The following is a 14,426-nucleotide window of genomic DNA, read 5'->3' as shown; positions in this document are numbered from 1 at the left end:
TGATAAAAGATCTGCTGTTATGGCCGTGTAAGCATTTCACTACAACGCGGAAACCTCCTATTTCCATGCTTTCTCTGCATTGCTGGCACAAGAAAACTCGCGCAGTGACATTTAGCTGCTCTGATATCTCGATAGCTTGCAAACATTCATGTAAAAGTGCTAGTAAAGAAAATTTAACAACAAAACTCTGACAGCAACGTCTGAATGTGCCCGCCAACCCCTCGCGCAACAGAGCAAACCGATGCGGTTCCGCACACCGATCCTTCTTGAACTAGTTCGCGGCGCCACCGCAGCGTGGCGTCGATTTTGTGAAGATCGGCAATAGCACAGGCACAATTTCGGGATTTCATTCCTCACATACCATACCATTCCATACTATACCATACCATACCATACCGTTACGTACCGTACCGTACCGTACCATACCGTACCATACCACACCGTACTGTACCACACCGTACCATGCCACACCTACACTGCAGAGACATCAAATTGCTCGGTGGCTGAAAGCTTAGCTTAAAAGAACAGCAGTGTGAAGAAAATGTGTCTCGAATCTTACTCATACATTAAACTCACCGGTATCACCTGCAGGGAAGCAATTTACAAAGCCAAGGTAAGAGCTGTAATTACTTGGCTATAGTGCCCGTTATGTAAGGTAGCCGCTATACCTCACTGCCCACATAGTTGTGAAATTCGCTTATTATTATGTCAGCATAATGTTTTGATTCGGTCCTGACAGAATGATTAACGTACAAAATATAGAGAAAAGCGTGCTAACAAACAGTACATATGGAAGGCAAAAAAAAACAAATGAAAAAAAAAGCTTCGTTGTCGAATGGCTTCGCAACTTATGCGTGAACTGGGATGTGGGGACAGCGGCCATGGTTCTTTCTTTTCTTTTTTTTTCGTGCGCATGCGTACGCTCTTTCGGAAATGTTTTACCGCTGTACCTGAGTCAGAACTGCAAGAGATTTCATGCGCCGAATCTCGAACACTGTCGTCGCTAGGCCGCCGCACGTGCTCGACTTTGCACAGGTTCGGCGAGGGGGTGCACTGTGATATGACCTGTTGTACCAACAAGGCTGCTCAGTGGCTTTCACAGCCAATTCCCGGGGCTTCCATACCGCTAGCCTTCAGTTTTTGCTTTCACCGTGCTAGTATACGGTGAGAGGTTCCCACTCCTCTCGGTGGTTGTTTTGCTCTTAAATCTGCCGTGCTCGCAGCCCAAGGAAGCTCCCTCTAACCTTTCAGACTTTTTTTTTGGTTCACTGGAGCATACCATGCATGTCTGCGTCCTTGTATACTACGGGCGTAAAAACATGGTTTGTGGCGACTGGGAACAGCGGCAGCAGTTATGAGACAGAGAGGCCGCTGTAGTGGTATATTATGTGGCACGCTTGGGGGACGTCGGAGCAGCGTCTCAGGCGTGTTGGTCGGGCGCCGTTTACGACCGTATCGTTTATATGTTCGCCGGCGAGGCACACTACCAGGAACGCGACACCAGACACTGGCGCTGGCTCTTGGAGCGCGTCAACGCAGCACGGTGTCGTAAACGCGCGGCTACGCCGCACACGAAGCATCAACCACAGCGGGCTGCGGTAATCGTGAATACACGGACGCCTGACACTCACTGTCAAAGTTTCGGAGAGCAGTTTTTTGGGTTTTTTTCTTCTCTGTCATCCGCAGATCGAATGAACCGCCGGGCGTCCAGTTTTATTTGTGGTTCAAAACTTGCAAGGATGGTGTCTGAAAGTGTTCCGAACTCCTGAACCATCGGGCATTAAGTATAAAAATGCCGTCAGCTGCAAATAACGCGGCACGTGCGCCATTATCTTCAACAAATATAGCCAAAATATTAAAGATCGAAAGCATCAAGATTTAGTCTGTAAGGTTCATTATAAATAAAAAGAAGCAACAACTCCTGAAATGAGAAATATATAAAATAAGGAGCTGCATTATCAAAACATGCCAATCATTGTTTCAGTAGAATCAGTTATAATGTTCCGCCTGACATCTCACTGAACGTGATAAAAAGTAGCGAGCTTAATACTGCGTTACGCGAGACTGAACATAAAAAAATTGACAAGTTTGCTTACGTTCCATGGAGAACTCGGCTACATGAATAGCTAAAAACGAGCAAAACACTGGACCACACCTAAAATCAACGCAAGGTTGGTGCATGCATTCATTAGGACGCCAATTTAATGAGTAATAGCAAAATGCCTGTGAGGGAAGAGAGAATATTTCCCAATTGAGACCAGATTTACCGAGAAATTGGGCCTGAGGCACGTTTTTGAGCCATTCTTCCACTCGAATATTACACTGTCTGCGAAAGAGAAGCGCACCATTTGGGCAACCTGCGGCAAAAACCAATATGCCAACATGGTTTCAGGCAATAAAGCCTTCATTATTTGCTGAAAGCGATGCTACTGAAAGAGAGGGGATTCTAAAAAGGAAGAAGAAAAACGTTTGCCCATCTGTGCCTGGCTTATGATTTTTTTCTACATGTATACAGGGTCATCACCTTGACCCAATAGAGCATTGAGTTATGCGCTTTAAAACTGCTGTGTCAAACACGTCCACCTTGTACTCTCTGCCCTTCCCGCCGACAGATCGTGCGTGTGCCGGCCGGTGGACTTTTCTGAGTCTGGGATATCAAGTTGGCAGAAACGTGAGCGCTTCACTAAGGGGAACCCCTTCTCCCTCCCCCTACCCCTACCCCAAAATCTCCTCAACCGGCCCCTCCAAGAGCTGCCCATAAATTTCCCGCTGGCTTCATTAGAACAAATCAGCTCTATCACTAAATGCCACGTAATTTCTTTCGAGAAACCGGTTTTAAGAACTTTAAAAGGGCTTCTTCACACAACTAGCGAGCAATGCGGCAAAGTACCAGTGATGAACAACGTAGGTTCTCGTGTCTTACCACGCGGAAGACGCGTACGATATTTCTGTCATTAGTGCACGTCAACCCGTCAACCGATACGACCTAGCTGCCCAACATTTTATCCGCACCTGCCGGGATTCTGTGCCAGCATAGGATAGACATGGCGTCATCATGGCAAAGCCGCTCTTGCGTTTTTATGTTTTTTGATGCGAAAGCATTATATGTCCCATTAGCACAAAAGCTGTCCGCCATCCGCCGCCGCCTATGACACCAGAATTCAGATGATGCAGTAAGCCGGTGTACGATGCGACAACACATGCAATCGAACATAAAATAGTCGTGAATGATGAAACGTAACGTACTATTACCTATAAAAGTTACGAGTCGTAGTCACGACTCGTAATCATTTGGAACGCATCATGACTGAGAACTTTACGAGTAACCTAAGGTAACCTCTATAGAGTTTGTACAAAGTATGCGTAGTCATGACGCATGACTCAGCACTTTACAAGTAACGTAATGTAAGGTGTATACAGTTTGTACAAACATGCATAGTCATGCCTCGTAGTGATAGTCATGACTCAAAATCTTTCTGCAACGTAGCATGACTCGGCACTGTAGAGGTAACGTAATGTAAGGTTTGTAGAATAGAGTTTTGTACATAGTATGCATAGCAATGTCTCGTTGTCGTAGTCATGACTCATAGTCATTCTGTAACGTAGCATGACTCAGCACTTTAATGCTTTCGCATTCTCACATGTAAGCAGTCAAGTGTCTCTGCCGAATTTTTTTAAAGCGAGCAGAGAAATTTTAGCTTCAAGTTTGTTGCATGTTGTACCAACGGACATTTTACTCAATTGCCATCAAACTATTGCCACCTAATACGCGTTTCTGATCTACCATTGCAATCTGCGCTGCACAAATACTGAACACAAAACGTGTGCAACAGGGAATGCCGCAGAAAATGTGGGCGGGGTCAGGAGTGACCGGGTTACGGTTAGGAAAGCACTACCATGGCACTAACTCACTTGAAAAGAAGCTGAAACGTCTTGTAGCGAACCTTATTGTTGGTCCCCATGTGCTAAAGAGTACATATTCTTTCCGGTGATGTATATCTATTGGCGCTCTAAAATGAACAAGGTCTTTGTTACAGGTTTCAGAAATCCACCAGATTGTGAACACGCTCATCGCGGCCTTTGTTAGCTTCATGTTACGTTTCTTTTTCTTTTCTCGTTTAAAATAAATTTGCTCTTCTCAGCGAAGAGCGTTTACTTGACAGCAGTCACTATGCTTAGCCCGCGCCTGAATAACTGCTACGAATATGACGTGCAAATTTGGCGCATTAGGGCACATCTGAACTTCGGTTAATTTCTGACATTCTAAGTAATTAACCTCCTCGGTCTGATCATTACGATGCTTATTGCTAAACTCTGTGTGCATCATGTCGGAACTGCGATAACAGGGCAAATAACTTGTGCGTTTGTGTTATGCGTGCTTTGCGTGCTTATGGGTGCTGGCACACTTTATGGCATGGAAGCAAGGAAACTGCAGTGCTTTCACATAGAATGCATAATTCTGGAGTTCATGTAAAGCGGCAAAGGACAAGAATGTCTGAACACTACATCAGAGAGGTCAAATATACCTTTATTGTATATTACGCACCAGTTTCAGCGCTGGCTATAAGACGCTTTAAAAAAAACTTGTTCACCTTTTATTCAGTTTGTCTGTGGAACAAAAAGGGATAGTATATTTTTTGCGTGTGTGCTTACATTAATCATGTTTTTGGGAGAATATGTACGATTCAGTGGAATACAGCTCAGGATGACTTGGACACATTTTCTAAAAAAAATACGTGTAAGAATTTTTGTTCTAGTGCTAGAGGCAGTGTCCTTCACCTTCAGAACAAGCCTAACGAAGAAAATAGAAAATATTTGATAGCTGAGGCCTGTGTCTACAACACGGCACCTCTGCGTAAGGGAGTCTTCAGCAGTGCATGCATAAGTTCTTGGAACAGTGTTTGGGACCTGAAACCACAATGCGCCCTTTCGCGCTTTCTTCGACTAGGTTCACTACTCACGGTTCGGAATGCGCCGGCCGAGCGAGAGTGCGGGGCAGATCATTCAAAGAAATCAGCAAGTGAACTGCTTAGGGCAAGGGAAAAAAAGTCCCCGAGGTAACCAACGAGTGCAGCGCCAGGTGGGTTTGTCCGAAACCTCTAAAGATTCCCACGGGCGGACAGCCGACCACAGGCGTCGTGTCGAGTTGCCAGGCAAGAGTGACGACTGCGGCCCGGGCCGAAAATGCGGGTCCTTAGCGGAGAGGAGGAAAAAGTCTCTTTTCACCGGGGCGAAGCGAAGAGGGCGATTAGACGCAGCCGGAGGGAAGGCCGGCGGCTCTGCCTCCTCCCCCTCGGCGGGAGGGGCCTGCTCCCGCGAGGGCGAGGGGGCGCGCACCGCGGGCGAGGGGAGGAGCGCGCGCGGGCGAACGCGGAGCGCATGGCGCAGCGGGACCAGTCGGCTCGGCGTCCGCGCCGCGTGTTGGAGCGCGGGGGGGCGCGCTTCCACTGGGGGGCAGAGTAGCCCCGGTCGCGTTCCTCGCCGGGGGGGGACACGACCATGCGACGCCTGACGGGCCGGCAGCCCGTCTCGCTGCTCGCGGGCCTCTGCCGTGCCGTCCCGGGCCGCCAGCCAGCGGCGCCCGTCGACCGGTGCTGACGGCGCTCGCGCCAACACGGCCACGTCGGCGGCACGCATGACGCCGGACAACCCGGGCTCGAGTCCAGCCTTCTCGGAAGGTGCGTCCCGCGAACGCTGCCCAGGCGCCGCTGTCACGGGCCTCACGCCAGCGTGTCACTCGGGGCCGTGGGACCACCTGTCCCGGCGGCAGGTTGACCACTTTGTCGTTTTCCTCACTGCCTGTCTTTGGCGCCGCCGGGACTCTGGCGTCCCGAGTGACACGTAGCCTGATGCCCAACTGGCGCCTTCGGCATGCTTTTCTTTTGTGCTCCCGTTGCCTGTGTGCCATGAATTGCTTATACCTGCTGCACCTCTTTGAACGGTCGTTCTTAGGAATGTGCTGCTTGGGCAGCGGCTTGCTTACTCTCGCTTACATGACTGCTCGTCGATTTGGGTCGTTAAAACTTTACAGCACGCGTTGTGATTAACTGCCTTAGAGAACTAACTTTTCTGCAAATTTACTAATTGGAATTTGTAATATCGCGGCCAAGTGCGCACGGAGTCGACGTGTAGTCACTTCTTGCCGCACTTGCACACGGGAACATGATTTCTCGGGGCAGTAGCAAGTTGTGGAAATGCCTGAAATAGAGATGCTTGCGCGAGAGTCTGGAAAACTTGTACCACAGCATAAAACTGCTCTTTAGCTCTCCAATATATGACTTTTCTTAACGCTGTAAGCACAAAGTCGTTGAGATGTTATTGTGCTTTCGTAAAATTATTCACTACTTGATATTTGTTCAAGATATTTGTAATCCTGCGTAGGTATGTGCGTGGGAAGTTACCCAGGTTTAATTTAAAATGAACCAAGAGCTTTTACTCTCATATTCTCATTTATAGTTTTGAAGAGAGCAATATATGTTACGTTAATGAACGATTGTAGAGTGAATGGCGCCAGTAAGTTTTAAGAGTCACGGCCAAAGAAACGTCTCTTCATATGTTACAAATCTGATGGCTCCTTAAGCCTTGCTACGAAAACGTTAAAATTCTTCAAAGCGCGCTGAAGAGCTGCTTTTAATAGAGTATTGAGTCTTCTCTGATTTTATTTTTGTTGGTAGCAGGAATTGACATATAATATTTTACACGGCTAAGCGCGCAAGAATTTCTGCGGGCATTTTTTAAGGAAACAATTATTAAAAAACACGCGTTTTAAGATTTTCCAAATGCGAAGGGACGCCAACCTCTGCGCTCATATTTTATTCGAATCTCTGTTATCGCCATGCCCTGTGCCTTGATACACCAGCTATATCCGATGGTATTCCTAGACAAGAAAATGGAATTCATCGTAGGCTACTCAGCCTGCGATGAATTTGGAGCACATTTTTCGGGTGTCTTCTGAAGTAATGTGTCTCGATTTTCGGCACCTTAGCAAGAAGACGTGCTACAGGCGCGTTATTATGCTTTGAAAGTACAGAGGATAACATTCTGAGAAATAACTTTTGTTGTGGCCGAACTTGCGTGCAGCGCTAGCACAACATTCGGCAGTTAAAACATTACCATCTCTTTTAGCAAAGCCTTTTATATCTCCTTAGACTACAAAATGCGATCTTAGCAGCATCCAATGTCATTAATCCGACTACACTCGGCGGCGTTTTGTCGTAGCGATGTGCACTGGGACCGGACGGTTTCAGGGGAAAAAAAAGAAAAACATTGTGTGCAGCCGCAGTTTATCTTGTTATTGAAATTCTGTTAATTTGTTCGCAACACATACGAAGGATTACGAAGTTTCAGAAATGATTAACAGCTGGAGATGCGATGATGCAGCGCGATATAACCGAGCGCACTGCGGCTCTTATGCTTATATGCTTATATCACACACAGAAAACAAAGATGATCAAGAAAGTTCGCTCTTGCGTCTAAAAACAAAAGCAACTCTTCGGGACGAATTAGGTACTGTCATAACGAAGTGTCACGCGACACAGGTCGTCAGTGACCGTGTTGTTCAAAACAATTTTGCACACATATGCACACAATGCGATAACAGCCTCCTGTGAAGCGTGTTTCACCGCAGACGAATATGATATACGGCAAAGCATGCGTTGCGTAACTAATCGTGAGCAGACTAAGCTGGCGTCTGAAACTGCCGCGTTTGTTGCCATAGATTACACTGACCTCAATGATACTAATTTACACTCCGTGTTACGCAGTTAATTTGTGTATTTAAAACCATCGCAGCGAACCAGAAGCGGAGTTCCGTGTTCGAAATGTCCAGGATGGCAGCCAGATGGTGTTCTATTTCACATCAGCGGCTCTAAATGCCGCGGGTATTCATGTCATTAATTTTGATGCTAACGCAGTAAAACGTTCAGATATTACTATTTATTTTAAGAGAGTTTCATTTTATGAAAGCCTCATTTAGCTTTCACTGCTGGCGGCTATGCAAGTTAGTGAAAATTATAATTTATTACATGCGGCGCGTGTGGGGGAAACGTACACCCTAGATTTTTTTGTGCAATATGAGAGCGGTGAGTAACTTTGCTGACGTGGTTGATGGCACTGGTATTTGTGCAGCTCGCATAAATCTGCAAGCACAGCAATGAGATCAAGCATCTGGGTTGGCAACGGGATGAGGAGAGAGAAATGTCTCTTAAAGAAATGGCGAGGAGGACTGCAGGAATTGGGCGAGAAATTCTAAAACCTTGCCACTAACAAAAGAAACAAATAACTTTATTCTATAAGGGTGGCTTCAAAAAGTAATTGAAGTATATTAACCGCGATATCTGCCCTATTTACATTAAATCTACTCTATTTCGGCCGTGTAATACAGCACACAAACTAAATAAACAGATGCATTTACTTAAGACGCGCTGCATGCGGTATGTTCTCTGTCAATCATGACATTAAGAATGAATAGGTAACAGTCAACTCAGGAACTTTGAACACATTCTACAATCCATGAAGAACTACGTAACGGTTCCTCCCATTCCTCAGAACAAACGTTTAGCAGTTGCTTGTAAATGGCTCTTTTCCACACAAACGCCTATCCTGTGGCAAAACGCACTTTAAATACGTTAGGGCGAAAATATTAATATCTACACTAATAAGCATGTACTTTTTTTTCGTAGGGATTAGATCACAAACTCTTAAAAGACTATGGACGCCTAATTTTATGACTATTCTTTAAAATTATGCGTTAGACATTAGAATACATGGATCACCGAGTGGCATTCGCCTACGACCGCTATATAATTTATAATTGAATTTCTTCTCTTATGCTGTTTCGATTTCGGTTTCATCAACCGAACGATGGCCGTGACGTGCAGTTAAACTTTAGGTCACGTGAGGCACGAAAAATGTGGAATATGAACGCTGACACGTAGCTTTAACTCACTATATACAGCGCTTAATGTAGTCTCATTCAAAGCTAGATTAACAGCAAACAACGTATCAGTAGTTATATAGCCGTTTTTTTTTTGTGCCTCACGTGACCTGAAGTTCAGCTACACGTCACAGCCATCATTCGGGTCATGAAACCAAAACAAACAGCGTCAAGAAGAAATTCAATAATGAATTATTTAGCGGTTGTAGGAGAATATACCGCGGGGTGCTCCATGTATACCAGTGTCTAATGGTTTATGGGGGTTTAACGTCCCAAAGCGACTCAGGCTATGAGCGACGCCGTAGTGAAGGGCTACGAAACTTCCGCCCACCTGGGGTCTTTTAACGTGCACTGACATCGCACAGTACGCGGGCCTCTAGAATTTCGCTTCCATCGGAATTCGACCGCCGCAGCCGGGATCGAACCCGCGTGTTTCGGGCCAGCAGCCGAGCGCCATAACCACTGAGCCACAGCGGCGGCCTCAATGTCTAATGCATCGTTTGAAAGAAGAAAACACGAAAGCAAGAACTTGGTACCTATAGACCTTTAAGACGCAATGCTAATGCAGCACTCCCAAGCCATCTTTCTTGTCTCACAGAAATACTGACTAAAATCTGCTGCACGCACAGAATGCTACTCAAAATAATTTCGTTAGTGCCCAGCTCGCTCAATAAATGCGCTGTTATAAACGCAAGGAAAAAACAGCTGAACATAGTTATTTTATCGACAAGCTTTTATCGCAACACTTGGTGACACAATTCGAACAGCGGCGTACACATAAATTCTGAGTTTAGAGAAGCGCGGTCGCGGGCCAACCGGCTCACGTTTGAATCGGCAGCGATGGCGCATGAAATGTTTGGTATGCGTCGCTGGTCAGTTCACTGGAACAGCACGAGTAAGTTACCTGCGCACGAGTGATACGCATGATATTCGAGCGCTCATACGCTTCGAGCAGAATTACTGAAGGGCACCTCTTACAGCCGCAGCACCGTGGCCGCGCTCAGGTCTTCATTGATTCTCACGTTGCTGTTAATACACATGCTACTCCCTTATCCTAATGCACGGAGCTGAGGGCAGCCAGGTTTGTTGGAACACGCCTGTCGCTAAGATGCGATCACCCGCTCGGGCCGTCATTAAACCCGGCCGCTCACATGCACGCCGCCGCATACTCCTTGTGCATTAGCAGGCAGCTGTTAAATCGCAACGGCAAGCTGGTCCCTGGGCCCGCGCGCGGTCTCAGACGTCTTTGAGGGAGCTAGAATTTGCTGTGTTTATGTCTGAGCCTCTCCTTCGGTCCCAAACTTAATGTGCGCAGCGCATCACGTGGCTTTGTGTTATGATCCCCAAATCGCTGTTTGAATTTCTAGAACGCCTTTTGGCCGTTAGGCATGCCGATGATACAGTCGACATGACGGTGCCAGTAAGCTCTGCAGGTTTCAACAGAAAATGGAGTAGAAATGGTCGTTAAAACACGATAAGATAAAAAGCGTAAGTGATGATAAAAAGCATAATATAAAAAGCGTAAGCGCTATTGTAGCATCTCACGTCTTTCTGTACATGTATTTTGAATGTCTGGCATTCTTTAGGGAATATTATGTATTTGGACCTTTCACTAGCCGAGCTGGCTATGGGTCCAATTAAGTTTTGATGTATTGGTTTTATAAAATAAAATCACGATGATGATGATGATGACGCCTCCGTCAGCGACGCTAATATAAGGCTCTATGCGCAGATGTACACACACACACACACACACACACACACACACACACACACACACACACACACACACACACACACACACACACACACACACACACACACACACACACACACACACACACACACACACACACACACACACACACACACACACACACACACACACACACACACACACACACACACACACACACACACACACACACACACACACACACACACACACACACACACACACACACACACACACACACACACACACACACACACACACACACACACACACACACACACACACACACACACACACACACACACACACACACACACACACACACACACACACACACACACACACACACACACACACACACACTTCACAAACCATATGTTACCTCTCGTTACGTATAATTTAGCTTTTTAGTATACAAAATAAGCTAAAATCATATCTGTACCTCCTTGTTACTACCTGCTTTAAAATAATTAAGAACCAGTCATTTAATGCGAAGATGAGTTGCTAGAATGATTAGTGGCACTATATAAAATTATGAAGTAACAGACTGCATTGTGAGCAGTGTGGCCGCTGACCGGCGAAAACACTGCGCCAAGCGCTCCACTAAAAAGACCGGGCGCTTCATTTTGCACTGCTCATTATTGTTTTGTTATGCGGCCTTTGTATCCTAAATTATCCAAGAGAGCCACCGAACTCCCTACACGGTTACTGCGGTAGGTGCTGCTACGAATACCAGACGGCGCAGGCAGTGAAAAGAGCAAAACTGCTAATATATGCTCAGAAAACGAAAAAAAAGACGGAGAATGTCCCGGGAGCAAATGAATTAAAATGAGTGGACTCGTCAAGAATTCCGAAAGTAATTACTTTCCACCTAAACAACGTACATGGAAGAGGGTAGGGAAACTGGAGTAAGATTAACGACAAAAGCCGTGTCTTTTCAATGAAACGCGGACTTGAGCTGTCGAAGGTGAAACGGAGAAAAACGTGCATCTAATATTAAGAAGCCTTTTTCGTGTTCCTGCCGGGAGACGGATAGCAAAAAGGAAATACCCTCTCTATAGACAAAGGCGTCCCTCTTACATTTGTCTCTTTTCAACCCACTGCTAAGGCCGATCGAAAGACGCCAATTCTGGCTATGCTGTGACGCTCCGGTCCTGGAGCACCTCCTCCGGAGCAGCGCGGCTCTCAGTGCATATACTTCAATATTCAGAAAAGAAGCAAAAACAGATGACGAGGGAGAAAGATCAACGACCTTTGCTCAGAAACTACGGTCCCGAGCTGTTGACAAATGGTGCCATATTATTCCTTCTTGGCCTGCCGTTGAGGTGCGCAAAAAATAATAAAGAACGAAAGCAAGGCGGGAAATTGTCAGTAAAGGATATCAGAAGAGACGACTCCCTCGGTAAATGTATTCGTGAGGTTCGTGCGTCTGACATGGAAGGATCTCAGGACCTCCATCCCTCGCGCCTGCATACGCGCACCTCGATAAAGTAAAGATGTTGGCACGAGCGTGTTACGCTCTTGGGAAATCGTTCCCGCTTATGCTGTCAGTCGAGACAGCCATTGGTCGGTGCTGGCTATGCGGCAAGTTCGCGCAGCCCTGTCGATGCCAGTCGTAACGCAAACAAATACTGTCTCTCTGAAAGACAGCACTACAAAACATGTCGCATGTAGACAGACATCTTCATCTTCTGCGCTTTCAAAACAGGCCTCGTAGGTGTACGAATGAGGGACGCGCTTACCGAAATGCGTGTGATTAGTACCAAGACAATCGTTTGAGACCGATCTCAACATAATTTCGCAGTAAAACTCCATACTTTCCGAATGTATGAATGTGTATCGGAACAAGCGCGCGAGGTTATATCTACAAAGATAGTTGTGGTTTATGGGGGGTTTAACTTCCCAAAGCGATTCAGGCTATCAGGGACGCTGTGTGAAAGGCTCCAGAAATTTCGACTACCTGGGGTTCTTTAACGTGCACTGACATCGCACAGTATACAGGCCTCTAGAATTTCGCCCCCATCAAAATTTGACCATCGCGGCCAGGATCGAATCCGCGTCTTTCGGGTCAGCAGCCGAGTTCTATAACCGCTGAGCCACCACGGCGGCCTATATCTACAAAGATGTTCTTACTTAAAACAGCTTTAGAGACGGGACAAAATAAGGAGAGAAAACAAGCGCTGAATAACAACTGGCGGAAGTCATTCAGCGCTTGTTTTGTCTCCTTCTTTTGTCCCGTCTTTCGTGCTGTTTTGAGTATGAATCTTCACCAACAAGCCCAGTTCGCCACACTTGTGTCTACAAAGACGATAATAGTTAATAATGTAGTCCCGAAGCTACGTTATGGGTGACGATGAGAGCCCTAATAGAGAGCTGCAGGGTGATTTCTAAGAAACTGCTTTTTAACGAAAGCAAAAACCTTATCACACTTCAAACTGACACTTTAGCCCCTCATCGATGTGCGGCTCTCTTGACCACGCACTGAAGTTCCAACCTCGTGATCCGTAGCAGAGTGCCAGCAGTTCTGAAACGCTATGACGCGCACGAAGAGGAGTTTTTCGATACAAAAAGGAACTTTTGCAGGCACTATATTTCCACTTGTAGCTGTCGCGGGGGGTCAGGGGGAGCTGTTTAGTAAAGATCGGATTGCGAGTGCGAGAGAAAACCGGCTGAATGGTCTTATGGGGGCTTGTGTTTAGGTTTGAGAGAATACGACACGCCTGTGAACAAAAAGCCATAAGGCAAACTCAGTGGTCGCAAGCCCTTGAAAAAAGATTATTATTCGATACCTTAAAGTAGACACGAAGAACTATCTAATGCTGCATATTAAAACGATGTTAGGGTGTCAAACACCCGATTAGCATAATTTGCAAGCATAGTGCGAAAACCCTGCCAACACTTCTCGCACTTCTATGCCACCTCATAAACAGACTCATGAGGACTGCGCCAAAGAGCTCACATAGGAAAACTACTGGCGTTGCCGTCTTTAAAGCACTGCATGGCAGGCGCGTGTCTGAAGGATGTGGTTCAAATATAATCGGAGCAAATGTCCTATTTCGGCATTCTATACACTGTTTACTGACAATGCATCACAAATTTCAGCCGGTCAAGGGGTGGAGAGAAATTTAGATGACTAGGTTTCTACCGAAAGGACTGATTTAGGCTTGGTTTCGCGTAGCAGCCACGCTTAGCAAAGCCTTGATCTTTTGCAGGAGGAAAGCAGCACGTTGAGTTTGTGCTACATTTTGTGACTAACAGCGTGCCCCAGCCTCCCATCAACCACGCTGCTTGCGCTATTTTGTAATATACACTCGGCTGATTCTTTAGCAGTATCACGCCACTGTCGAAAAAACAGCCGTAAAGCGTTCTGTGACAAGGCAGAGCGGCAAAACAGGCTGCAAACGGCAAGATTTTATGCGCATACGCTGTTCGCGCCTGTTTCTACACTTAACTTCATCATACGCAGCTGCACAGCCATTTGTTCGACGGTCACGTGATATTTTTAAAGAATTGGCCGGGTGTACAAAATGCCGTTTTATTTATCAAGCATGTAAGTGTTAGAATTCGTGTAGTACAGAATGCAGGTTGTAGCTGCCGTATCTTAATTTTATCTCGGTATATTGTTAACGTTGTAATGTCGCGTATATCCAGAATCAATTCGTCGTCAGTCTTTCTTTCAATTGCCATATTTTCAATAAAGCCTACCCGAAGAGCAAAAGTGGCAATTTAAAGATAACCAAAAAGACCAACTCGCGA

The 14,426-nt window shown here is 46.2% G+C and overlaps 1 protein-coding gene across 2 annotated transcripts in view; it reads left to right on the top strand.

The window, feature by feature from the left end:
• LOC144114092 (band 7 protein AGAP004871-like) overlaps positions 1 to 14,426 on the top strand; it is a 170,398-nt gene that overhangs the window by 24,315 nt on the left and 131,657 nt on the right. The window contains exon 1 of one of the 2 annotated variants that reach the window (XM_077647581.1): positions 5,359 to 5,678. The exons of the other annotated variant lie outside the window; for it this stretch is intronic. Within the exon in view, the coding sequence (XP_077503707.1) occupies positions 5,636 to 5,678 (43 nt within the window). The 5' untranslated portion in view covers positions 5,359 to 5,635. Of the gene's footprint in view, positions 1 to 5,358; positions 5,679 to 14,426 lie in introns of those variants that run through there. 2 annotated transcript variants of the gene reach the window in all.

The sequence above is a fragment of the Amblyomma americanum genome, chromosome 1 (genome assembly GCF_052857255.1).
Source record: "Amblyomma americanum isolate KBUSLIRL-KWMA chromosome 1, ASM5285725v1, whole genome shotgun sequence".
In the NCBI taxonomy this organism is placed as follows: domain Eukaryota; kingdom Metazoa; phylum Arthropoda; class Arachnida; order Ixodida; family Ixodidae; genus Amblyomma; species Amblyomma americanum.
Note: the sequence above shows the minus strand (reverse complement) of the source record. Positions and strands in the feature narration are given on the sequence as shown.